This window comes from Mauremys mutica, chromosome 4 (assembly GCF_020497125.1).
Source record: "Mauremys mutica isolate MM-2020 ecotype Southern chromosome 4, ASM2049712v1, whole genome shotgun sequence".
Classification (NCBI taxonomy): Eukaryota; Metazoa; Chordata; order Testudines; family Geoemydidae; genus Mauremys; species Mauremys mutica.
This window is the reverse complement of record NC_059075.1, coordinates 82,363,796-82,391,188: the sequence shown is the minus strand read 5'-3', so window position 1 is coordinate 82,391,188 and position 27,393 is coordinate 82,363,796. Positions and strand designations below refer to the sequence as shown.

Sequence of the window (27,393 nt, the reverse complement as noted above, 5' to 3'; positions counted from 1 at the left end):
GTACATGTGTTTTCCAATTCCTATTGCAATAGTCTGGGGCAGGAAAATGGTCTAAGAGGAACATTAATTAGTAAATGTAAAAACATCCTTGACTGGGTCCTTCTCCAAAGATTACAGATCACAAGCGATTAATAATTATGCACATTTGAAATGCCTCAGTTGTAGAAATCCAAAAACTTGTTTCTGTCAGGATAAAAGAAAACCTGCTCATGAAGTTATTGAAATTAGATCCAATCTGCCATTTCCTGTAATGAGTAAATAATTAAAATAGACCATCCCTAAGATGGCACACCTGCGAAAGAGAAGGGTGGACTTTTTTAGACAAATCTTGATTGCCATTTGCATTAGCTAGATGCCTATTATGTTTTGACTTAAGGAAGTATCAATAGCCACACAGAGTCTACCAAGACTGCCAAAAGTTAGAAGATTGCTGGCTTTATTCTTCAAAAAAATAAAGGCTGGCATTTGTTCAAGTTCCTGTTGTGTAGTTGGAGAATCCTGTCATATATTCCATGCAGCCCATGTTCAATTTCCATCTCTCACTTGCCACCTGCAGAGAAAAGTTCTGAAATACATGAAGTTTAAATCCTGTATGCATAAATACTGAAGTCCCTTTCTTCCTATAAGCAGACATGATTTGTTGTTTCTCTGTTTTGTTTTGTCATCTTAAGATAATGCAAATACATTTTCCACAGGCTTTAAAATTAAAGGCTCATTCCACATTAAAAGTTCCTTTCCTTTTTTTTTTTTTTAAAACAGCAAAACAAAAATGCACGAGATTGGTAATAATTGGGTTGTGTTGGTAGGTTTACTACTTTTGTCTGCTTCCTATAACCACTGAACTCCATATCCTCCAACCATTCAAAAATCTTCCACTGGGCAAGAACATAACATAAGAACGGCCACACTGGGTCAGACCAATGGTCCATCTAGCCCAGTGTCCTGTCTTCTGACAGTAGCCAATGCCAGATGCTTCAGAGAGAATGAACAGAACAGATAATCATCAAATGATCCACCCCATTGCCCATTCCCAGCTTCTGGCAAACAAAGGGTAGGGACACCATCCCTGCCCATCCTGGCTAATAGCCATTGATGGACCTATCCTCCATGAATCCTCCATGTCCAAGGGACACACACGGCAAGGTTGCTTAGATTCCTAAATGTTTCCCAAGTTTGGAGGATAGACATCCACCTTAATGAAGAGTTATTGTTAAATAGGTATAAAATGTGTTTTAATAACCTTGCTCAATTTCAGGAACTTTTCTAAAACAGAGGACATTTTTCTAGAGATGTCAGATAATAAACTTCCTCAAAAGACCTTCTAATCTGAATCACCCCTCTTATCTTCATCAGGACGTTGGATTGAAACTTATTCTTTCAACCACTCCTCAGCTGTCTGATGGTCATTTTTTCCATCATGAAGCCTCCTGACTTTAAAAAGGAGCATTACTTATATGGAAATATGTCTGACCTCAGCCAAAAGATAGATGAAGACAATGGATAATAATACACCCAGTATAAACCAAGGCCAAGTTGGTGAAGTTTAAACACCAGCATTGGTCTATATGTTCAGCTTCACAGAAGCTCCATTCTCATTCTTTATTTCAGTTTTTTCACTCAGTTTCCTGCTTTGTCCATACTGTGGAACTATTCCAGAAATATACATTGTTGTGACTTCACTATTAAAAAGTAATGTTAAAAATGTTAAAGGAAAAGTACCTCTGTTAAATCAAACTTAATGTGAAGAAATTCAAACAAGTAATGACAGGTTTCAGAGTAGCAGCCGTGTTAGTCTGTATCCGCAAAAAAAACAGGAGTACTTGTGGCACCTTAAAGACTAACAAATTTATTGTAGCATGAGCTTTCGTGAGCTAAAGCTCACTTCTTCGGATGCATAGAATGGAACACACAGACAGGAGATATTTATACATACAGAGAACATGAAAAGGTGGAAGTATGCATACCAACAGGCAGAGTCTAATCAATTGAGATGAGCTATCGTTAGCAGGAGGAAAAAAAAAAACTTTTTGAAGTGATAATTAAGATGGCCCATAGAAGGTGTGAGGAGAACTTAACATAGGGAAATAGATTCAATTGGTGTAATGACCCAACCATTCCCAGTCTTTATTTAGACCACAGTTAATGGTATCTAGTTTGCATATTAATTCAAGTTCAGCAGTCTCTCTTTGGAGTCTGTTTTTGAAGTTTTTTTGTTGCAAAATTGCCACCTTCAAGTCTGTCACTGAGTGGTTATAAAGGTTGAAGTGTTCTCCCACTGGTTTTTGAATGTTATGATTCCTGATGTCAGATTTGTGTCCATTTATTCTTTTGCGTGGTATGTATGTGACCATCGTTTATTAGCACAGTAGTGTCTAGGAAATGGACCGCTTGTGTGGATTGGTCTAGGCTGAGGTTGATGGTGGGATGGAAATTGTTAAAATCTCGGTGGAATTCCTCGAGGGCTTCTTTTCCATGAGTCCAGATGATGAAGATGTCATCAATGTAGCGCAAGTAGAGTAGGGGTGTTAGGGAACGAGAGTTAAGGAAGCGTTGTTCTAAGTCAGCCATAAAGATGTTGGCATACTGAGGGGCCATGAGGGTACCCATAGCAGTGCCACTGACTTGAAGATATATATTGTCCCCAAATGTGAAATAGTTGTGGGTGAGGACAAAGTTACAAAGTTCAGCCACCAGGTTAGCCGTGATATTATCGGGGATACTGTTCCTGATGGCTTGTAGTCCATCTTCGTGTGGAATGTTAGTGTAGAGGGCTTCCACATCCATAGTGGCTTACTCTTTATCAAAGCCACTACCATCATACCTATCCATCTACAGCCAGCACTTAATACCAAGAAGTCTCACAAGCATTGATGAATTTATCTTCACAACACCCATGTGTGGAAATGAATCATCACTATCTCCATTTTACAGAAGAGGAACAAAGGCATCGAGAGAGATTAAGAGTGACTTTCCTAGTGTCACAAAGAAAGTCTGTGCAACAGCCAGAAATTAAACTCAGATCTCCTGAATCCTGCTCAAGTGCCTAAAGCCACAAGGTGGTCCTTCTTTCCCTGGATTGAGTCTCATGCAGCTACTTTTCAGCTACATTCCATTTTCCGTCATATACTGAGACAACTGGGAAACAACACTGTCCATGCTTGATAAGAAAATATTGTGGAGCTGAGCATTAATCACATATTGAGGACATTGCAGCAGTGGAGTCATGGGCTGCATGTAGGTGGATCCCTTTTCAGTAATGGGGCCTTTGCCTTGTCATTAATAATTTATACTCTGCTTTTTCTTGATTTCTTTCTTGTACTGTGTACAATTTTTTAAAAAAGAGAATAAACTATGTGCAGAAAAATGTAATATTTCTTAGTGTACAGAAGAATTGGACAAAACCACAATATTAAAAAGCAACACTGCAGGAATAAATTGGAACATTTGAATTAGCCCTATTGACTGCTTTCATTTTAACATCTTTACAAAGTCTTAGAACCATCAAAAATCATTTGTAAGCACAGGGTAACAAGATAACATGCTCATTAGGGATAGGCGATTGGTTCATTTTCAGCAACTGCTTGACCTCATCAGCTTGACTTTTTCAAACCAGCACTGGTTGTAAATGCAGAAAGAAGAAAAATAAACTAACTGAAGGGAGCTGTTTTCAGTGCACCACCATGTTAAGTACAGGGCTACCTAGAAGGCTTAAGTTTTACGCAAGTCTCTTCAGTTCTGTCCAATAACCACACATCTTGGAAAAAATAAACAAAGAATATCACATCAGATTAAAACTCATGATATCTGATCTAGTTTTCAACTGCAAGCAATGAGCACAGAGAGCCACTCAGAAAGGGGGTTGTAAAGATGGCTTTAATCCACATTTGTATTCCTGCAATCCTGGACGGGATATGAGCTGTGCCAGTGCCCCAGCATAACTGAGGCTTTGTCAACACACAGTCTTGCACTAGTTAGTTAAACCAGTGCAAATGATTGTGTGGACACACTTATTTCAGTATGTATGGCTTTTTTGGTTTAGCTTGAACCTGTTTCTAACTAATGAACTAAACTGAAATAAACCTGGTGTAAACCGAAATAAGAGTCTCCAAACAGTCCTTTGAATCAATCAATCTAAGTAAGCTTAAAATCCCATTTTAAATTAAACCCATGCCATTTTATATGTAGTCAATCTCTTCAAGCAGCTTCAAGGCTGTTCTAAAGCAGCATTTTTCAAAGTTCGGGTTGTGACCCACTACTGGGTCGCGACATGTAAGGCACTAGGTTGCTCTGGTAAGCACCGCCGACCGGGATGTTAAAAGTCCCGTCGGCAGTGCTGCCCAGCTAAGCTAGCGCCTACCTGTTCCGACACCGCGCTGCACCCCAGAAGTGGCCAGCAGTGGGTCTGGATTCTAGGCAGGGGGCACCCCAAGCACCGGCTCCGCACTCTCATTGGTTGGTTCCTGGCCAATGGGAGCTGGGAGAAGGGGCAGTGCCTGTGGGCGAGAGCAATGCAGAGCCACTTACGCGCCTCTACCTAGGAGCTGGACCTGATGCTGGCCACTTCAGGTGTACCGCGGTCCACAGTGCCAGGACAGGTGGGAAGTCTGCCTCTGCACCCCAGCTGTGCCACTGACCGGGAGCTGCCGGAGGTAAATCTGTGCCCCAATCCTCTGCCCCAGCTATGAGTCCCCCACAAACCCTTCATGCCCAGCCCCACCCCAGAGCCTGCACCCCCAGCCCAGCCAGGGGAGGGCGGTGCCTGTGGGCGAGAGCCGCGTCAAGCCGCTTGCGCACCTCTGCGTAGAAGTCGGACCTGCTGCTGGCTGCTTCCAGAGCAGCACAGTCCGCAGTGCCATGACAGGCAGGAAGCCTACCTCTGGCACCTCGGCTACGCCACTGTCCGGGAGCCACCAGAGGTAAGTCCGCACCCAACTATACGCCCCAATCCCCCACCCCAGCCCTGAGCCCCCCAACCCGAAATCCCTTCCTGCACCCCAAACCCCTCATCTCCAACCCCAAACCCCTCATCTCTGGCCCCACCCCAGAGCCTGCACCCCACAGCCCAGAGCCCTGACCACCTCCTGCACCCCAACCCCCTGCTCCACCCCCCCTCAAACCTGGAGCCCCTCCTACACTCCAAACCTCTCATCTCTGGCCCCACCCCAGAGCCTGCACCTCCAGCCCACAGCCCCTCCTGCACTCCAACCCCTTGACCCATCCCACAGCCCCCTCCCACATCCTGAACCCCTCATTCCCAGCCCCGCCCTGCAGCCCTCACCCCAACCCTCTGCCCTAGCCCTGAGCCCCTCCCACACCCAAAACCCCTCATCCCCAGCTCCGTTGGATCACAGGCATCAACAATTTTCTTCTACTAGGTCCTCAGAAAAAACGTTTGAAATCCGCTGTTGTAAAGTATGTGTGCCCCAGGGGCTGTCACAGGGGATTACTTCAGACATCCTCCTTTCCTCTCAACCACCCTCTACTTGCTGCAATTAGGGGGCATGGCATATGGCAGGAAGTGCCATGCAGGTCCTAACCAGTGGAGGATCTCTGTGTTGAGGTGATCCTCCTGTGATCAGCTACACCAGCTTTAGCACTGCTTTGCACTGGTGACACAGTGCACAGCAGCCTTGCTGAAGGGGAGAATCTGGCCCTTTCTGGCTTGTGTGTGTGTGTGTGTGTGTGTTTGTGTTTATCTGTCCAAAACTGATAACACCTACTCAGAACACATATATCATCCAGTAGTGATACTTATATCCAATTTTCTAAAATAAAGACTCTCTGAAAAACAATTTGGCCTTTTTTCCTATTTCTTCACATTTTAGAAAATGGAAGATAAACTTAGAATATTTCTCCGTATCGACCGCACTTTCAGCCTTCTGATTATATTTCACATAAAACCAGATTTAACTGTTCTTTATAGGATTTTAATCTGGATTTAAAGATTCCAATCAACATTTCGTAAAGCTTTTCATTGTCACTAGTTTGTAAATATTTTACTTACCAATATCTGTTTCCTTGTGATTTTTGATATATTCAGCCAGCTCAAAATTTCCTGCTATTATGGCCACCTAAAAGATTGTAAAATAGCTCAAATTAATATGTGCTCAGAGTCATACACTGACAAATATACATGTTACATTATACAGAGACAGATATTGGTACACAAAACATAAATTTATTGTTCCATGTAACAAAATGGGATAAAGTGCATTTACTTTGCATCTTTGACCCTCTCTCCTCCATGCACATATTATTAAATTTATGTTAATTTGCTGAAACATAATACAAAGAAACAGGAATCTTGTATCATAGACACATACAAAGCAGGGTCTTCTGCAATGGGAGCAGAGATAAAAATGGAGCCCAGACAGGGCCACCCCTTTCAACCCAGAACTGTGAAGGGGAGACCCATCATTATGGGGGTACTAGGACCCCGGTGATGTCTCCCCTCTCCTTCTACTTGGGCTTGGGAGAAAGCTGCAAAGAGGAGCTAGACAGTCACTGCAGCCAATAGGAGCAGAAGAAGCCAAAGCAAGAACCTTTCGTCCTTTGAAGAACTTTCTCCAGTTTTGACTGGACTTTCTCTGCCCTGTGCTGATTGGCTGTTTGCTCCACTGTCTCCATCTCCCTGTGCCTCACAGTCTCTTCATCTCAGCATCATTCCTCTTCCCCACTTCCCTGTCCCACACACCACCTTCCCTTCAATGTCCTCTCTCCCTTCCCTTTAGCTGATCCCTTTTATTAAACACACCCAAAAAAACAAAAATAAATAAAACATCATGGAACTAACATGACATTTTCCATCATCACATTTGTGTCTCTGTTTGCGTGTTATAACCCCTTCCCCCACCATGTATCTGTCTTATCTATTTAGATTGTAATCTCTTCAGGGCAAGGACATCTTTTTCGTTTTCTCTTTGTACAGTGCCTAGCATAATGTGGTGATGGACCATGACTAGCACCCCTAGGCTCTATTGTACTACAAATAATAAATAATTTTAATAACAACAATAAACCATCTCATTAAACCATATTCACTTTACATATTTAAAAAAACCTTCTGAGGGGGCTTACGAGGATGGTAAATGGATAGGGACCCTTTCGTATCTAGTGCCAGTTCCAGTTATTCCAGATGAGTATCACATGCAGCACCCCTGCTTTTTTCTGTGGAGACTCTGAACCCAGAAATTTAAGACACTGACTCAGGCTCGAGGGGTTTGGGCTAAGGGTCTGTTTAACTGTGTTGCAAAAGTTCTGGGACTCTACCAGTTCAAAGAGCCCTAGAGCCAGGGCTCCAGCCTAAGCCCAAATGTCTATATTGTAATTAAAACAGACCCTTAACCTGAGTCCCCTGAGTGCACTGACTAAATAATGCGAGTATCTCTATTGTCTATGTGCAGGGGTACTCACTCACACTCTTGTAACCCTTTTCCTTTTTCCCACTCTTGCCCACAATATTTTTTCACCTTTCAGGGTTCTCATTGCCTCTTTACGTCAGTGAGAACCACCCTTTTTCCAGACAGCCGCCTGGCTTCTCTCCTATTGGGAACAATGGGAGGTAGTGAACATCTTTCTTATGAGTAGTAAAAACTGCCACATGTATTGGTTGTAGAGAAAAGATGGTCATCTTAGCTGAGGAAAACCTATGGCCTCAAGGCTATTACAACAATGAGAACAAGTGGCCATTTTGAAACAGGAGAGAACTTTGGAAATTTACTGCTAAGGGAGAAGAGTTTATTCACTAGCTCTGCTAGCTCATAAAATGTCAGGTGATGAAGTAAATACATTTTTTTAAAAAAGTATCTCAAGAGTGTGAGATGTATAAAGTTTGGAGTTTGTGTAGGCAGTGATTGTTTTAGGTATTGTACTAAAAAAAGGTGAGTCTCAGCAGAACAAATTTTATAAAGTGCCCAGTTTTAAAAATTACACTCAAACTAATAAATAATTTATTTAAAATCCCCCCTGGAAATGTTACTCACAGATTATGTCTATAAATTTGAAGAAGATACGCTGTATTGTGTATAGAAAACAGAGTTTGAATTCCTACTGTAAATTAAAAACTCAATGTAACCTAACCAACACCTCCATATATATAAATGTAAAAAAAATGCATTTATTTTCTACAGTTTTAGATAAGCCCAAATTATTTGTACAGTATTCATCATTCTGCTATTAGTGCAGTCTCAAACATCTGCACCATATGTTTGGGCCTCAAGGTGAACCTGCAACCATGTATTCCTACCTTAACTTTGGAAAAAGTCTCATTAATACTTATGAATATGGTTGTTCGCAGCAAAGATGGGGGAACTGGTTCAGAAAAAATAAAAAGTGGTTGCTTCCTTTTCCCCTCTCCTCAACTCCCAACATATATAGCCATGGCTACTTTGCTGAGACATTCCTGAAGGCCTGAAACTGTCTCTCCATTACTCTCCTCCCTCCCAACCTGAAACACATACATATCTTTGAAGATTCAGTTATGAGACCAGAAGTTCTGATTATCCCGCTCCCCTAAGGCCCTTCCCCACCCGTTTGCTCCTCTCCGCCACTGCTCTCCTCTGCCCTTCCTCCGAGGCCCCCCACATGTTCACCTGCTGCTCACTCCTCTCTACCTCCTCCTCCAAGTACCTCCCTCCCAACGCTCACTCCTTTCTTCTCACCCTCCCCCGCCTTAAGAGCGAGCAGCAGGTGCCTCAGGGGAAGAGGACTAGTGGGGATGAGACCTCAGGGTGGAGTGCAGGCGGGGCCAGAGTCCGTGTGTGCTGAGCACCTCCTATTTTTTTTTCTGGGGTGCATGAGCCCCGGAGCACTCACAGAGTCGGCACCAATGCTTTTTATCATTTATCATGGTTTAAGAGTTAAGTGTATGCAGTTTGGGGTCTAACCTCCACTAGCTGGTCATTAATTGACAATTGAAGTCCTCCACACAAACCACTATTGCCTAAATATCTCACAATAACAAATACATTTCCAATATACCTCTTTTCGTTAGAGCACCAAATGAAGCTCAAAAGGGGGTCACTTAAATTATATGGTCCACTGTAAAAGTTTGATGTAATAATTATGATTTCTTACAGGAAACACATTTCTTACTTAGATTTTAAACTCTTTGGGGCAGATGCCATTTTTTTGTTCTGTATTTGTACTGTGCCTAACACAATTGAGTTCTGGTCCATGACTAGGGCTCCTAGGCACTATGGTAATACAAACAACTTTTCGGAATATTATTAAACCAGAAGATATTGAGAATGTTTGAATAAGTGAACAGCAGCCACGCATAAATGAAAGCTTAAACGCAAACCACAAATGCTCTGTGTTAATTATATATACATATATTTACAAACACACAACAGCTATACAGATGTATTTTAAAATTGATTATCAGCAAACAGTTCTGGGTATGTGCAACATATACATTTTTCCCATTAAAATAACTCTGCCCACAATGTAAAATAGTACAATGCAAAATGTTTATTGGGGATAAATGTGTAATTATTTTTCTTTTCACAATTTCAATAGTAGGGAAACTCTGTGCCTTGATACTTTCAGGTTGTGATACTTCAAAATTGATGTAGTAGAATTTATTGCTATGAGACATTAACAATGGGTCAAATCAGTTCCCATTACTACCCGATTGCAATCCGAGGAGTACAGAAGGATGGATTATTTGCATCATAAACTTCCTGGACCCCTATCGATTCCTGTGAGGAATCTGTTCTGGGAGAAGGGGTTAGGGGTTGGGAGTGGTATGTGTGCTGTGTATTGTCATCCAGAAATCAGCAGGGAATCTGCTGAAAACGTAATACTCTCTAAAGCTGTATCAATTTTTTTGCACCCCCTTTCTGGGGTTTTAGGAAAGTTTTCAGGAGAGGACATCCTGTCAGGAGAGGGAAGCCCTGTCGACACAGCAAGTGGTGGAGTGGAAGAAAGCTATAGTCAGCCAGGAGACAGTGCAGAGACACAGAGCCTCCATGCAGACAGTGCTGGCCTCCAGTATATCTCACAAGATTCACATTGCTCTTGTGAGATCTCCATGTTTTTGAGATACACACCCGCTGTTCAGTCCACAGGATTAGGGGCTGAGGTGGCCACCGCAAATCCCATCCCCCTTTTCTCAACAGAACAGTTCAGGGGTCAGGTTTTCCTCCCCATGTGCATATTTCCCTGTAAAGGAACAATGTAGACCAAAAGCAATACTTCAGAAAAGATTAATGGCCCTTTTTTATAGTCTCGAAAGGATTTAACTCTTCCATCAAGGTAGGGGGCATTTACATGCTTTATTCCCTCTGGATAAAACTCACTATTGGTGAAGGGCCTGAATCAGACCCTCTATTCTGCAGAACCCAATGATAACTTTGCACAAGGAGGCCTCAGTTCTCCCTGCAAGCTGAGGAAAGTAGGTGTCTCCTTTGCAGGGGAAGGTTTTTTTAATCTAATCACCCAACATAAGACAGGAGTACCTGATTTTCCAGTGTTCTGCCGCATGTGTCGTCATTTACACCAATGCCCAAGTGGGTACCCAGTGCTACCAAACAAGTGCATAGCAACAGAGAATCAGGTCCACTATGTCTTCATCACCATTTCTAATGAGGGCCTGAGGACTTTCAGGCAATTAGCCATTATATCCAGCTTTAAAAAAAATCCCATTTTCCTACGTCACTTGATTGAACTGCATATGGATTGAAAATCTGAACTTTACGAATGCCTAGAAGAATGTTATGCAATTACCTCTGGAACTGCATTTATGACTGGCACTGGTTGGAGAGCACAAGTATGTCTGTATTTTGTACTAAAAGAAACTAAATTGATCTTTTGCATAAAAAAGGAAGCTTAAATCAACTGGAGCAACAGCATTCTTTATAACCTTCCATGTGTCCAAGGTGTTTCTAAGACACTTATCACTTTGCTATACAAATAACTTAGTCATGCTGCAGGACATTAATGGAGATTCATTATTATTTTTCATTTTTACTGTCAATGCATTGTCCCCTATTGGCTTATTCTTACAATACTCAAAATAAACAAATCACATTAGTTCCTTAGGCCTGGTCCACACTAGGACTTTAATTCGAATTTAGCAGCGTTAATTCGAATTAACCGTGCACCCGTCCACACCACGAAGCTATTTAATTCAACATAGAGGGCTCTTTAGTTCGACTTCTGTACTCCTCCCCGACGAGGGGAGTAGCGCTAAATTCGACATGGCCATGTCGAATTAGGCTAGGTGTGGACGGAAATCGACCTTAGTAGCTCCGGGAGCTATCCCACAGTGCACCACTCTGTTGACGCTCTGGACAGCAGTCCGAGCTTGGATGCTCTGACCAGCCACACAGGAAATGCCCCAGGAGGGAGAACCTCTCTCAGTACCAGCGCTCACACAGCGAACGGGAGGACAGGTGGTGTCAAGAGGACCAGCAGGCGACTCAAACGCTGCTTGGACTAATGAGGGAGCAAACGGACACGCTCCGGCGCCTTGTGGATGTTCTGCAGGACCGCAGGCAGGAGGACAGAGCCCCCCTGCAGTGTATCTGCAACCGCCCTCCCCCGCCACAAAGTCCCATACCCCCCTCACCCAAAATAACCAGAAGGAGGGGCGCCAGGGGCCGTGAAAACTGTCACTGCACCCCAGCAGAGTGCTCAAGTACCCAAAAGCTCTCATACCCTAAATTTTGAGAAGTCCTTCCCTTCCTGACTCACCCAAGCCCAAATCCCAGTTTCATCCCCTAACTGTCTAGTTAATTATTAAAAATACTTTGCTGTTAATTACTGTTTCCGTCATGTTTTTTTTACAGAAGACTGTGTTTGAAGGGGGGGTGGGAAGGGGGTTGGTAATTGCATAGGACGGTCACCTTTACCAGGGTACAGACACGGGGGCAGGATCAGCAGCAGGTCACACACACAGTGCAGTCAGTAGGCACCCTGGTCAGTATGGGAGGTGGTTTCCAGGTTCTGTGTGGGTGGGGGGGGGACGTGACTTTGTAGCGGGGGAGGGCAGTTACAAATCTTATGCAGCGGTCCTTGTCCTGGACCGCAGAGTCACGCAGCAGAGGAATCTGTATCCGTCCTCCTCCGCCACAAGGTCACATAGCCGCACACAGAATCCCAAAAAGGAGGGATGGCAGGCTCCGTTGAAACAACCAGTCCGGCACTGCGGACCGCTCTAGGAGCAGGAGCCTGTCATTCCTCGAGTTTAGAGGCGGTCTTTACATCACTGCACACCCTACGCAGCACAGTCTGCATCCCAGTTTCAACCCTTTAACGCAAAGTCATTAATAAAGAAACGTTTGTTAAGTAACAATGGAACATGTATTTTATTTTTACACGTGTGTTGGAAGTGGGGGAAACGGGGTGAACGGGGTATGTAACTGCAGAGGATAGTCAACAGTAACTGGGTAAAGAAACAGGGGCAGGTTCAGCTTCTCTGTAAAGAAACTGAACAGTCACAGGTCACGCTGCTCGCTGGTACTTGAAGAGTTCCTTGTCGCTGTGCAAGGCCACTGCACAGAGCTTCACGAGCCAGGGCATTAGCGGGTAGGCTGGGTCCCCGAGGATCACTATAGGCATCTGCACATCCCCAACAGTTATTTTGTGGTCCGGGAAGAAACTACCTTCCTGCAGGTGTCTAAACAGACCACAGTTCCTGAAAACACGCGCGTCATGAATCTTGCCTGGCCACCCGACGTTGATGTTGGTAAAACGTCCCCTATGGTCCACCAGTGCTTGCAGCACCATTGAAAAGTAGCCTGATTTCTCAGCAGCTGACTGTGGAAGAGGTGGACGATAAGGTGCGAGGAGGTGAAAACGGCCATAACTGCAGCGGACTCCATGCTCGCAGTGCTGTGGCGTCCGCGCTGTCACTGACCAGAAAAGTGCACGAACAGATTGCCCGCAGGCGCTTTCGGGGAGGGAGGGCGTGATTGACGGTTCAATGATGACAGTTACCCAAAACCACCCTCGACACATTTTTCCCCCCAGCAGGCATTGGAGGCTCTACCCAGCATTCCAATGGGCAGCGGGGACTGCGGGAACTGTGGGATAGCTTCCCACGGTGCACCGCTTCCAAAGTCGACGCTGGCCCCGTTAGTGTGGACTCACAAAGTCGAATTAGTGTCCTTAGTGTGGATACACAAATTCGACTTCGTAAGGTCGATTCCACAAATTCGAATTAAGTTGAATCGAACTACTCTTGTAGTGTAGACATACCCTTAGTATCAGCAGCCAGGTTTCCTGCCAAGTTATGTGCTCGAATAGAATGCATTGGACATGGGAACAGGCTGAGATGACTCAAGCTGGTTAACTCCCAGACAAGAAGTTTAGCTGCATTACATACTGCTCTCATCAATGAACTACCCTCGGCAATTATCCTCTTACTGGGAATTCTGGGATGGAGCAGCTTTGACTACAGTGAGCAATAATTATTATGGAGAAGAGCTGGCTGGAGAATTTCATAAAATTCAAAATGTATATGAAAAACGGAAAAAAAAATCCACAGACTTTTTTCACTGTTTTTCAACCAATTCTATTATGCAGTATTATAAAATCATACCCATTGTCATTGCCAGAGCAAGACCTGTTTCATACAGTATGGTATATGGACTGTTCTCTATAGTAGTGCTTAGACACAAAACTGATGGGCACTATAGAAACCTTAATATGCTAAATAGAGAGATAGTAAACCATACACCAATCACTGTTACAATGTAAACTGTGCTTGTTTACTTTCTGTAATAATTTAGGACAAGATTTTAGATACCCATACTCAGCGGGCTGTGGTGCAAGCTGCTGCTCAAGATGAGTAAGGGTATCAGAATCTGGCCCTTATCAATGAATGTCTCATTATTTTAAAGTGTAACCTATAAGTATTACGGCGCTGTAGGTTCTATGAGCCTAACAGTAAAGCTGTTCAACTACAGCAGAACCTCAGAGTTATGAACACCAGAGTTCAAACTGACTGGTAAACCATACACCTCATTTTTGAACCAGAAGTACACAATCAGGCAGCAGCACAGACCCCCAAAAAAGGCAAATATAGTACCAAACTGTGATAAATATAAACCACTAAAAAAATAAAGGGAAAGTTTAAAAAAAAGACTTGACAGTATAAAGAAACTGTTTCTGTGCTTGTTTCATTTAAATTAAGATGGTTAAAAGCAGCATTTTATTTCTGCATATTAAAGTTTCAAAGCTGTATTAAGTCAATGTTCAGTGGTAAACTTTTGGAAGAACAACCATAACGTTTTGTTCAGAGTTATAAACATTTCAGAGTTACGAACAACCTCCATTTCGGAGGTATTTGTAACTATGAGGCTCTACTGTACCATATATTTCCTATACTGGCAGGATTGATTTACATGGGTTCATGCCCTATGACATGCTTAGAGTTTGGAGAGTTTCTTTACATTATAAGCCAGTGACAAGATTTTTATTCAGCACCACCTCTTATTTACATGCTCAATTCAAATGGGGAATTCAGAAGAGAAATGCAACTGTATTAATGAGCAGACATGTTACTGAAATGACAGAATCTTTGATCCACAGCAGTAAATCTCCAAGTGTACATGCAAATATGCTGTTTGACTGGTAAACATGTTTTATTACTCAAAAGAGAGATATTTATATTAGATAGCTAAAAGACAAAGAATAGTTGAGGGAATTATTTCTGTGTTTGCTGTTGAATCCATCATTCATCCTGCTTTAATATACTTCAGTGTGGCTACAACACTATATCAAATGCTAACAGTACAAAATTAAGAAAAATGTATCAATTTTTAAAGAGAGCATGAAAAAGTAAATAAAGTACAAGATATTGAATAGCATAACACCATTGTACTTTACTGCATTGAACTTGGTGGGTGAGGTGGAGCGGGCGGGAGGAAGGAAAGGCAAATTTGAAAAATCCAGTGGTGCAAAATTATGTTGGTTAATTTTTTTAAATTCTAAGCCAGCTAAGGAGAATAACACAGAGTGCTTTCTCCACCAACCTTTTTCTTGAACCAAGAATTGTATGTCTTCTGAGCGGAGTTCATGTAATGAATAAAGAGATTGTAATGGACTACAGCAAAATACATTATTAAGCTTTTATGAAGTGTCAATGTATTGCAAGCTATCAAAGGAAGAAGGCACTATATGGACAATTTTAAAACTAAGCTCCTATTTAAAACAGATTAATGTTGATGGAAAGACTCCCGTTGATTTAAATAGGAGCTGCACCAGCCCCTAATATTTATATAATTACATTTAATTTTATTTCTTTACATTTTAGGAAAACTCATTGATTAGGATTTTCCTGGAAAGTCATGGAGGTTGATTAATTTACATTTTAAACAGATTGATAACTGAGTTCCTGTGGGATGAAATTTCTAAGAATACTGCTACTTGAGAGCAAGGCAGAGTGTAAGATTTTTAATTTAGAGTTGTTGTTTTTTAAAACATACCAAAGGAGAGCATTTCTTCACAAGGAAAAAATGTTGCATTTCTAACATAAAACTGAAAGGAGACTAATTTGTAGAGGTGCTGTTACTTGGCCAAAGGTGGAAGTTTCTTCTTAATCTTAGGAAATTAGCATATGTCCTAATGCATATGAACACCAAAAGTATCACATGAACATTCCTTGATGTGAGACGTTACTGTGAGCTTGTTGGCACTTCCATGATGAGATTTCCTGCTCCAGGTGCTGTCATGCTGAGTCATGTACGGTAGCTGTTTTGTACTGCAAATACAGTGATCCCATTAAAATTCAGGATCTTTTTCATTCTGAGAGTGAATATCTTTTTGTTTAGTACTTTTGTCCACAAGTACTTTTGTCTCAAGTCACATCCTTAAAGTCCTTACATTAATTTATTCTATTAAGCTTGCATCGCTTCATTTATAATTGCTCGTTCATTAAAAAATAAGTTCTCTGTCATTTCAACTAAATGGTCTGTTTCTTTGTCAACACAGTGGATCAAACTATCGCTTCCTTAAGGAACGGTCAAGTAACTCTTAGGGTTTGTCCACATTTGAGGTAGGTAGTTTGATTTCCAGGTCTCCTAGACATACCTGTGTTAGCTCTACTTGAGTTAGTGCGCTAAAAAGAGCAGTGTAGCGGAGGTAGCACAAGTGATGGCTCAGTCTACCCACCCAAGTATGCACCCAGAGGGTCTGGGTCAGTTTGTACTCTAAGCTTCTGCCTGTGATACCCTGGTCACACTGCTATTTTTAGGTGCTCACTCAAGCAGAGCTACACAGGGTATGTCTATGTGGACAGGAAATCACACCTTCCAGGTCAAATGTAGATGTAGCCTTAGTTTCTATGGATTCTTTCCACTGGAGGTCTATCTGATACAGTAGGTCTCTAGGTTTTATATAATGGCACCAGTCAGTGTAATATTTGAGTAGCATAGTATCCAAAGTGAATTATTTTTCCTGCACTCCACCAGAGTGTGCTGTACATTCACACCCTGGTTTGCCTTGCACAAAGTCCCCATGCAGGCAAGCCCTCACTTTTTAAAAAATTTCAGCAATAAACATAATAAAAATATAGGCCACAATCTATGTGTGTGCTTAATTTTGCATTCTAATTTCAGTGGGATTACTCACAGTGGGACTACCAACAGTGAAAGGGGGGGTGGGGGTCTTAAACAGTCAAAAGAATGAGGGGTTTGTGATGTTGCACTGTATACGATTTCATGAAAATATGCTAATGGGACTGGAATATGCTTCATGCAAAAGGTCTCTTGTAAGGTATCATTACAAAGATCATAATCTACTAAGTGTGGTCAACCTATTTGTATAAATGTATCACTCTTGTATCTGAAACTAGAAATATGAAATATAACTCTTTGTAATTATCCAAAGTGTGGGCCATTAATGGTGGTTTGGAATCTTGATGGCTCCCATCAACCAGGACAATTGACTGTGGATGGCTCTTTTTGCAGGTAGACCTTCCTGTGAGTCAGACTGGGAGGAATGAAGGCTTGGAGTCTTACAGTGACATGTGATCATGTCATCTGAACTGGAATCCACCTTTAACCAGGTGCTTTTACATTGAGAAGGAGGGGTGGGAACCCAGAGGAACAAAGGATTCCCTCCTTATGCAAAAGATATATAAATGGGTGGCACAGAACAAAGGTGGCTGCAATCATGAGAAATCCCCTAGCTACCACCTGAGCTGGAACAAGGGCTGTACCAGGGAAAAGGATTTTGCCCAGACTGGGAAAGCGTTTAGTCTGTGAAAGAAACTTATTGAAACATCTGAGGGTGAGATTGTATCTGTATTCAGTTTTATTACTGTATTAGGCTTAGACTTGCATGTTTTATTTTATTTTACTTGGTAATTCACTTTGTTCTGTCTGTTTCTACTTGGAACCACTTAAATCCTACTTTTGGTATTTAATAAAATCATGTTTTACTTATTAATTAACCCAGAGTATGTATTAATAAGAGGGGGTGGCAAACAGCTGTGCATATCTCTCTATCAGTATTATCGAGGGTGAAAAATTTATGAGTTTACTCTGTATAAGCTTTATACAGGGTAAAATACATTTATTTGGGGTTTGGACTCCATTGGGAGTTCGGCATCTAAGTGTTAAAGACAGGAACACTTCTTAAGCTGCTTTCAGTTAAGTCTGCAGCTTTGGGGCACGTGGTTCAGACCCTGGGCCTGTGTTGGAGCAGACTGGCGTATCTGGCTGAACAAGGCAGAGTGCTGGAGTCCCAAGCTGGCAGGGAAAGCAGGGACAGAAGTAGTCTTGGCACATCAGTTGGCAGCCTCCAGGGGGTTTCTGTGATCCAACCCATCACAGGGTTAATCCACACAGATGGAGGCTTCTATTTCTGTGATGCTCTGACATACCATTTTTCCCTAAAAAGAGTATTAGAAGTATGGAATCATTGAAATAGATCATAGTTGAGATACATGCTGCAAGCCACTCGAACAGCATCCTGATGCACCAAGCCTTTGGGTTAATGATTCTTTGCTTAAGGCACCTGAGGGGAGAATTTAGCTGATTGTAACTGTCAAAGTGTATAAAGCAAGAGTGTGATCAGAATGGATTCTTGATGTGCTTTGTTAGAAATAAAGCTTGTTACAGTGACCCTATTGTCTCACTTATTGTCTCAGAGGCAGGTCCCTTTCAAACATAACTGGTTAAAGTGTCTTACTATTTCTAATGCCAAGCAATCCCAGCTGGATTCTCACCAGTTTTGGGAGGAAGGGAATGATTTTAACTGACACTTGGCTAGTTGATGTGGATGGTAATGAAGTGATAACTCAGCATGTGACTTTAAAGGGTTTTGATTAGTCTGAGAAGGGTTAAGACACAGAGAGTCTTAGAAATTGAAAGGAGAGTCCAGAAGCAAGAAATTCAAAAATGTTGCTCCTGGGTTTGAACACAGAGATATTTTGCTGGTGCTGCTGCTTCTACTGTTTGTAACCACCCTCACTCAATGCAATAGCCCAGGGGTGGCCAAACTGTTGCTCGTGAGCCACATGCAGCTTTTTTAATAACAGGACTTTGAAATGTGTTGTCCATATGCACATTCCACATACACTCTTCAGTCCTCATACTCTGTTGCGAGGATATAAAAGAGCAAGTGATGCCTGCCACCATTCAGTTCCTTCTCACCACAGAACCGTTTAGAGAAGAACTCTGAGGCAAGGGGGATGGAAGGGCAAGTTGGTGGAAGATGCATATGGACGCTACATCTTGAAGAATTCCAGTTACTGTGGATAAGTAACCTTCCTTTCTCCTTCAAGAGTGTTCATATGCCCATTCCACTGAAAATGACTCACAAGCATTACCGTATTAAGGAGGGGGGAGCTCAGAGTAATTAATGAAATAATGATTGAAGGGCAGCTTTGCTGAATGCAACATCAGATCTACAGGCTTGGGGCATAATGCCAAGCAAAATATGTGCATCAAAGCCTTACGAATGTCTGATACTGTTACGTTTCTGAGGGTTTCTCTACACTGAAAAGTTATGATGGCATAGCATATGAAAAATCAACCCCTGTAGCTAAGACAACCTAACCCTCTGTGTAGACAGCATTAAGTTGATGGAAGAATTCTACTACCTCTCAGGGAGGAAGAATATCTGCAGCAATGAGAAACCCTTCTGTCACTGTAGTAACTGTCTGCACTGAAGCACCACAGTGGCACAGCTGCAGTAATGCCACTGGTAGCATTCTAAATTTAGACATAGCCCGAGTGTTGCTGCTGATGTTGCTTGTACTCTGGTATAGTGTATCCTAATTGTGGCTTGTGGGTCACCTTTGCCACCTCATAACATGTTTTAATGCAATCAGAAATCTAATTGGATAATCTTTGCACTGAAACAGCAGAGCCTTTCATTCTTTCTGCACTAGAGGCAAACAACCTCAGCAATGTTCTGAAAGGTTTTTTGCTGGTAGGCCAAGGCTCTCTTTACATCCAAAGTATGTAATGTTGCCTCAGATTTGGATGTATGATGTTTTGGAAAACAGTAGATGTATTGGTTGATTAAGGTGGAATTCTATGACTGCCTTTGGAAGGAACTTAAGATGTGTTCTCACTGATACCTTATATATGGTTGTTTAGCCATTATTAGTGATTGAGTATCTCATGTTCTTCTGGCCAAAGTCATAGCTACCAAACCCACCATTTTCATTGGCAGGTGCAGTGTGGAAGAGGAGGCCATGGGCTCAAAGGATGGGCTGATGAGGGTTGTGAGCACTAGGTCCCATGGGGGACTCTGTTCTCTGATGGGGGGATATATTCAAAAATCTATTGATCATGAGGTAAGTAAAGACCTTATGATCCTCCACTGGCAAGTCCTGAGCTGAGATTACTGCCCAGTGCACTTTGACCTGACAAGCTGACAGATGGATTCTGAGTTCTAGTGAGTTGCCAAGAATCTGTGGGATTGAAGAGAAAAGAGGGATTAATGACTTCCATTTGCAACAATAAGAGAATCTCATCCATTTTGACAGGTAAGTTTGTCTTGCTGAGTCTTTCCCACTGTTTATCATATCCTCCCTGTGATGGGGTATACAAAGCTCACACGGGAAAACAAGGGGTTAAGGAACTGCTTTGGGTACAACCAGACCCACCCCACCACACATACAAGAGATGCACAGACTGGAGGAGGAGTTAAAAGGGAGGAGAACAGTGAAGGGAAAGGACCTCTATCATGCAGGTACTGAGAAAAAGGCTGTGGGGAGGCATGGTATCTCCTTCAACAGCTGCATAAGGTCCCTCCCTAAGGGAAGGGAGCATGTGCTTCTGTTATACCCAGAGTAGGTGGTACTTCCCCTTCTCACGTACAACCACTTTATTTGTGCTGATTCCCTGGGTAATGGACTACTCTTGAAGGGGAGAGATTTGGAACCAACCTGGCCAGAGGACCAAGACATGAGAGGAGGCAGCTGCTGCCCCAAGATGGAGAGCACTTCCACGCCATCCCTGGCTGTGAAGAAGTTCCAGATGGTGAGCTGACCTCCTTCACAGCCTCCTGTGGTAGGCTGAGAACTTTACACAATAGTAGGGTGGTAGGATGTAGCCCAGCGAGGGCAGCCTTAAGATGCTCCTGGATGACAGACCTTTGTGTCACCCTCACAGAGCTCTGGGCCCGAATCTAGTGGAGTGGGAGGGCCCAGGCTCCCCTACCCCCACACCCCCCGCCCTGCATATCGAAGGGCCTAAGCCCTGACCACCAAGCAACACTCCCCATGAGCAAAGATCATCACACTCCCTAATTGGGGGAAAGCAGAGCTGCTCTACTGATGACATCCATTCAGCCTCCATGCAGTGAAGTTCAGGAATGCCAGATTTGGGCATAGGATCAGTCCTTGGTTCTGCGTCAGGAGCTCTGGAAGCAGAGGTAGTGTCCTGGGCTGGGATACTGACAGATTCAACAGATCGGTGAATCAGAACTGTCTGGGCCATGCTGCAGCTATAATGATTAGTTTGGCTGAGTTTTTGTGGAACACTCTGGGAATTAATGGGGCTGTAAGCTAAATTTACATCAGACTTCCTGACCACAGAGCCAAAAATGCATCCACTATGGACGGCAGACTCATCCTTCCTCTTGTGTAGAATCTCTGACATTTGTGGTTGATACCCCACTCATGGTTTGGGAGAAAGTGCCTGCTGAGATTGTCTGCTAGTCCAGTCCAGTCCATATAAGTTTATTGGCACTAGGTATATTTGATGGTTGACATACTAATTCCAAAGTCTGACAGTCTCCTGGCAGAAAGGAGAGGAATTGGTCCTACCCTGCTTGTTGATGTAAAATATCTAGTTGTGTTGTCAATCATGATCTGGATGGACTGTCCTGATATTAAATAAAAGGACTTGTAGAATTGTTGGATATTTTCCCACTGTAAGATGCAGGAACTTCCTCTATTACTTTGAGAGAAGTATGAGAACTTCTTGACATTATAGATCCTCATAAAAAGGGACAGAGAAGAGGAGTCGGGAATAAGCATTGCAGAAAATTGGATGGAATAATCATGTGTAATTATATCCATGGTCTATTGGTTGATGATGATAAGGGACCATGCATGCCTGAAATGAGCTAAGCAATTCCAAAATTGGAGGTTGTTGATTTCCAGAGTCACTGGATATAGGACATATATTTCAACTGTCCCATCAAAATTAAATGTTTCTGGGACAGTGAAGACTTGGAGGTTTGATGTGTAATGGTAGGCTATTTCCTGTTATGGAAGTGCTGTAATTTTCTGGGTCATTCTGAAAACTTCTGGTGATAGACATATGGCTGAATACGTATTGCTGTTTCATTTGCTTCCTCTTAGGAGCTGGTGTGTAGAGTGTGAGGGAACGCAAGGTGGCTCGTGAGTCCTTCAGCTTGTGAAGGTCCTTGTCAGTTTTAGAGCTGAATAATTCAACTCCTTCAAAGGGCATATCTTCTGCCGTGGTTTATATTTCTCTGGGGAAGCCCAATCTCTGAAGCCATGAGGCCCAGCACATAACATTAGCCATTGCTATTGATCTGGCAGCCATCTCCGGGACATCCAGAGCCGTTTAGAGACTTGTCCTGGCTAAAAGCTGACCCTCACTAACCAGTGGTGTGAAGTCCTTCCGAGTGTCATTGAAAAACTGCTGGCCTTTGCTGACAGTCTTCCCATGTATGCAAAAGTCATATCTGGTCAGTATGGCCTGATAATAGGCAACATGGAACTGTAGGCTTGCAGAGGAACAGGTTTTTCAGCCAAATAAATATAGTCTCTTTGACTCATTGTCTGTCAGTGTGGACCTATACTGTCTTTTCTGTGATTCACCACGACTACAAGGGATGATGGGGTCATGGTGCATATAGAAGAATTTTGCTTCCTGAGAAGGCACTTGCTCTCTTATCTGTCCTGAGAGATGTAGGCAGTGTGAAGGCAGGTGTCTGCCATGTGGTTATGGTCTGATTCCATGAGGTCCTTGTTAAATGGGAGGATACAGGAGCACGCAGCACAGAACTGCTAAGTGATATCCATTACCTGATCTCGTCTTATGTGAAAAAACAGACCTTAAAACTGATTTCCTTCCTAATTTCTCTTCAGTTGATGCAAGGGGAAAAAAAGTATTTACTAGGTACTATTGGACTCTCATGCAACTTCAGAAACCTTTATGTTAATATATGTTTATTTACTAAATAAAAACAAAAATAGATCTGGGGCTCAATTCCTTTAGGAAATATATTCTTTTGTAACATCTTAGTGAAATATGACAATTTGACAGCTACTATACTAGGCACAAAAGCACAAATTGCACTTAGGATTTTTCAATTAAGCTTAAGGACATAGAAATAAATAAAGAGAAAGCTTAAATCTCTTTCTAAATCAGTTTGTAAGCTCAATGCAAATATTATAGCTATATAGCTTAAAAATATATACCAGGGAACTTCTAGATTTGGTATTTTACTATTAACTTTCAGAAATCAAAGGGTGTAATCAAAAGGTATAGCATTTTGTAAGTGTACTTATTGCACTTGTGACTTGGCTTTTAGCTTGCAACATTGTAAAATACAGGTTTAGGATGTAAATTGCTAAAGTAAAGTGGTGTAGAATACAATGAAAATGTTTAGTTTTCTAGTGTCTCTGTTACATATTCTCATAGCATCGTTCATTGGCATTGTTATAAGATACATATGATTCAAATAGATTTACATATGTTTCCTTTGAAAATGTATGCACGGAAAGCAACTCCAAGACTTTCTATACAAAGTAATCAATTGTTGAGTCAAGGTCTAACACATCTAACTAGAAAAATAAGGGCAAACCTGTAGCTTTATAATATTTTGTATACATCATTTATGCATTACCATTTTGTGGTTCATGTTGAATACCTATGTTTCATGGTCCAGGATGTCAGAATCCCAATGAGGTTTTTTTTCCCCTAAAATATATTACTGATTTAAAAGAAATTGAAGTTTTTGCAAATTATTTCAGGTATGCCACCATCTGTAAGTTTTAACAAAACTCATCAGAAAAAGAAGTATCTAGAGTTTCACTACTTTGCCATTCCATTTTTCTCTTCTATACAGCAGTTGATAGATATTTACATTAAATACAGCAATAACCCTAACGTATGTTTAATTTCTGCACCAGGGCATTAAAGAGCTAGCAGTTTTTGCAGAACCACTTTACCAGTAATGTTACTAAAGAGCATAACTAGAAAATTCTACTTAGCATTTTCAGTATCAAACAGCTTGTATTATTGGGAAAAAATCTAATTATATAAAGTAATACAAACAAAATATATATTTGAAAAGCATTTAACTTTATACTAATATTCCTATCATCCAGCAGATGGCAAATTATGAATGACCACTGTCCCTTTTGATCTCTTCTAGAAGCATACTTTAAAAAAAAGAAAAAAAACCTTTTTTTTTTTTACTTCTACTTTTCTATCTCTGTTCTCTGCTGTGCCTTGCTCCATTGGATCGTGGGGTTACATTTACCTTTTTGGATGCTATCTGCTTAGGTCAAAATTTCATCTTCATTTCTTGGTGATAGAGGGCATAATAATGATATCTTCCTTTAAATAGTCCTTTGAAGATAATTTCTTCACCACTGAAAATTTCTTCTCAAAAAGCATACTGCTGCTGTTCCCAAATTTGCCAGCACATGTTAGCATCCTGTGTACAAAAATCTCTTAGCAACCATACTTTAGTGTCTAACATTTTCCTTCTTCCAGCTATGATTCATGGTGCCATCTGTAGCCAGATATTGACAGGCAGTAATCCTAAAATAGCCATTATACATTTGTTCAACAACTAGTTTTAGCATCTGCAAGTATAAATTATGGGAAATGGCCAATATTTCTTTGAGGCTCTTCACCATTCTCTTGATTATTATAATATTGTTTCAATAAAGGTCTGCCTTGCTCACTTTGCATTTCAATGAAGATCAGTGTACTTTTATTTGTTTATATTGCAGTAGCACCCAAAAGCCCATTATGCTACATGCTATCCAAACACATAAGACATTGAGTTTAATGTATAAGAACCAAATTCTGGCTCCTTTACCCATGCTCAGCAGCGATTTGCTCTATAAGCTGTCTCAGAAACCAATTTTTTAAAAGTGCAACACACTTGAAATAATAAAAATGTAGGACCAAACCCTACTGAAGTCCCCTACAGGGGACTATTTGCATGAGTAAGAAAAAGAGAATTTAGCTCTAAAGCTGAATTATGTACACAATACTGACACATATCATTATGTTTGGAGGGAGTATCTCAGTTTGCTCTGCTCTAGGTGGGGTAAGCAGGGTTCAGTCCTTAGTAGTATGTAACTTTAGCGCCATCGTGGCCAAGATGGAGTTTCCAAAAAATGTGCGAAAAATTCTTTATGAACCTGCAGTAATAGCCACAGAGTCCCAGAAATAACTGTAATTCCTTGAGAGTCATAGCCTCGGCAAGGTGATTACTGCCTTCACTTTCTCTGGGTCCGTAGCTATACCATATGCAGGCACAATGTGTCCCACATACTGCAGATGTCTGGCAGAAGATGCACTTGTCTAAGAATAACTTGAGGCCAGCATCTTCCGAATGATCCAGGACTTTGCACAGCCGAGTCTTATTTTCTTCTAAAGTGCACCCGAACACCACTGTCATCCAGATACACCAGACACTCTAACAGGTACATATCCCCTACCACCTGCTCCATGAGTCGCTGAAACATGGCCGGAGCCCCAGACTCTCCCTGGGGCATGTGATTAAGTTGGTAAAGCCCCAAGGGCAGATGAACACTGTCTTCTCGCATTCCTCTGGGACTTCATAGTATTCACTGCAGAGATCAAGGACAGAGCTGAAGTTCAGGCTATCCATGGCATCATCCACCCAGGGCACTGGGTATTGGTTGGGGAACGTCTGCAGGTTCAGGGTGCAATAGTTTTCCCACATGTGCACCTTGCCACTTCTTTTTCATACTACAACAATCGGTGATGCGTAGGGGCTCCTGGATTCCCCAATGGTACCTGCTTGAGCCAGTTCCTGTAGGTGCTGTCTCACATCTTCGATATCAGCGGGGATTACTTCTCTTGACCTCTCTTGAAAAGGCTGACCATCCTGCATTCAGATATGGTGCTGCACATCATGAGCACACCCAACATCCCACTTGTGCATGGAAAAAAGAGCCTTCCTTTTCACTAACTTCTCAAACACATGGTCCTTCCACTCAGCAGGAATGGGGGAATCCCCAAACTGGAAACCATCCCTCCCAAAAAGTCTAGCCTTGATCTCTTGAGATGGGAGGCCCTTACTCACTGCTATGCAGCTTTACATAAAGAGTGCACTGGCAGCTCCTGCAGATAGTTGTTCCCGACCATCTCACGGCACTTACGCGCCAATCTCTGGAACAGGTTTGCATTTGTCCCTATGATTAAAGGTGAATACTCTCTTCCCTCTGGATCTGGGAAGACCAGCGCCACTGTTTCTATTTCCTCAGTTACCCCTGCAATGTCCTTTAAAACTGGACATTCAACAGGATATATCTGCGATAAGGGCAGGAGTCACAGATGGGCGGCAGGTAGAGCCCCTCTTTGGGGAGGCTACCTCCCGGCTCTACCCCCCACACCCACCCCACGGCCGGAGCCCTGATGCCACCTGCCCCTCCCCACCCCCACCCTAACCGGAGGGGCCCCGGACTGACCGAAGCCCCGAGTGCCATCCCCCACACCTGGAGGATCCCCGGGCAGGGGTGGCTCTAGGTATTTTGCCACCCCAAGCACGGCAGGCAGGCTGCCTTCGGCAGCTTGCCTGCGGGAGGTCCCTGGTCCCGCGGATTCAGCGGCACGCCTGCGGGAGGTCCATCGAAGCCGCGTGACCAGCGGACCCTCCGCAGGCATGCCGCCGAAGGCAACCTGCCTGCCGCCCTCGCGGCGACCAGCAGAGTGCCCCCCGTGGCTTGCCGCCCCAGGCACGCGCTTGGCGTGCTGGTGCCTGGAGCTGCCCCTGTCCCCGGGCCAGCTGCCTCCCGTCTAGGGGAAAATGTGTGTTAGAAGACGCTTTTGATATGCCCCATGCAGGTTCCGGGGCGGCTGAGGAGGCAGTATGTGCATGGGGTATAATAAAGCAAAAACTTCACCACCGTCCAGCAATGCCTCACACAATTGTCCTTCCATACAGACAGGTACTACAGTCTGGGGTCCCACCATCTGGGTAACCTGTGCTTGTGGTTCTTGCTGGGGAGCCTTGAAATTTCAGGGTCTTGGGTTGCTCCTTCCCCAAACCCCCTTAGCATTTCCCTGAAGCTCCCTAATGGTTTGCTGCAATCTCCAAGATACCCTTGAATGGTCTGTTTTGTTTTGGCAGTCAACAGCATAGTGCCCATCTCTCTCACAGTTGTAAAAGAAACCTCGTAGGCTATCACCCCTCCTGCTATTTTCCCCTCTTGTGGAGGGCACAGTATGTCCCTGAGCCTTCAACATGGCCATTGCTCAGGTCAAATCTCTCAGCACCACTGCCACTGATGGGACCTCTTCTGTTTCTCCAAGCACTGCGGTAGCGTAACTCCCTGTCTTCTTTGGCTGCACCACTGTGTCCACTTGCAACAATTGCTTCTCCTCTTCCTTTATCTCTCAAATGAGATCGTGGAATGGGGGTGGGGTTTGGGCCCACTCCCTCAGCTGCAGTTGCCACAACATCGAGTCTTGTCGAGTGCTCCCAAGGATCTGGTCCAACCTAGCAGAATCAGTACAATCCCCAAATGGCCACCTCAAAGACTGAACTCACAACCCTGAGTTTAGCAGTGGTGTGAGGGATAGCTCAGTGGTTTGAGCATTGGCCTGCTAAACCCAGGGTTCAATCCTTGAGGGGGCCATTTGGGGACTGGTCCTGCTTTGAGCAAGGGGTTGGACTAGATGATCTCCTGAGGTCCCTTCCAACCCTAATAATCTATGGGTACGTTTACACTTACCGGGACGG

The 27,393-nt window shown here is 43.0% G+C and overlaps 1 protein-coding gene across 1 annotated transcript in view; it reads right to left on the bottom strand.

The window, feature by feature from the left end:
- The window catches only part of SHANK2 (SH3 and multiple ankyrin repeat domains 2), a 700,055-nt gene that overhangs the window by 467,607 nt on the left and 205,055 nt on the right, over window positions 1–27,393 (bottom strand). Inside the window, exon 12 of the mRNA XM_045014265.1 lies at window positions 6,005–6,071. Within this exon, the coding sequence (XP_044870200.1) occupies window positions 6,005–6,071 (67 nt within the window). The remainder of the gene's footprint in view (window positions 1–6,004; window positions 6,072–27,393) is intronic.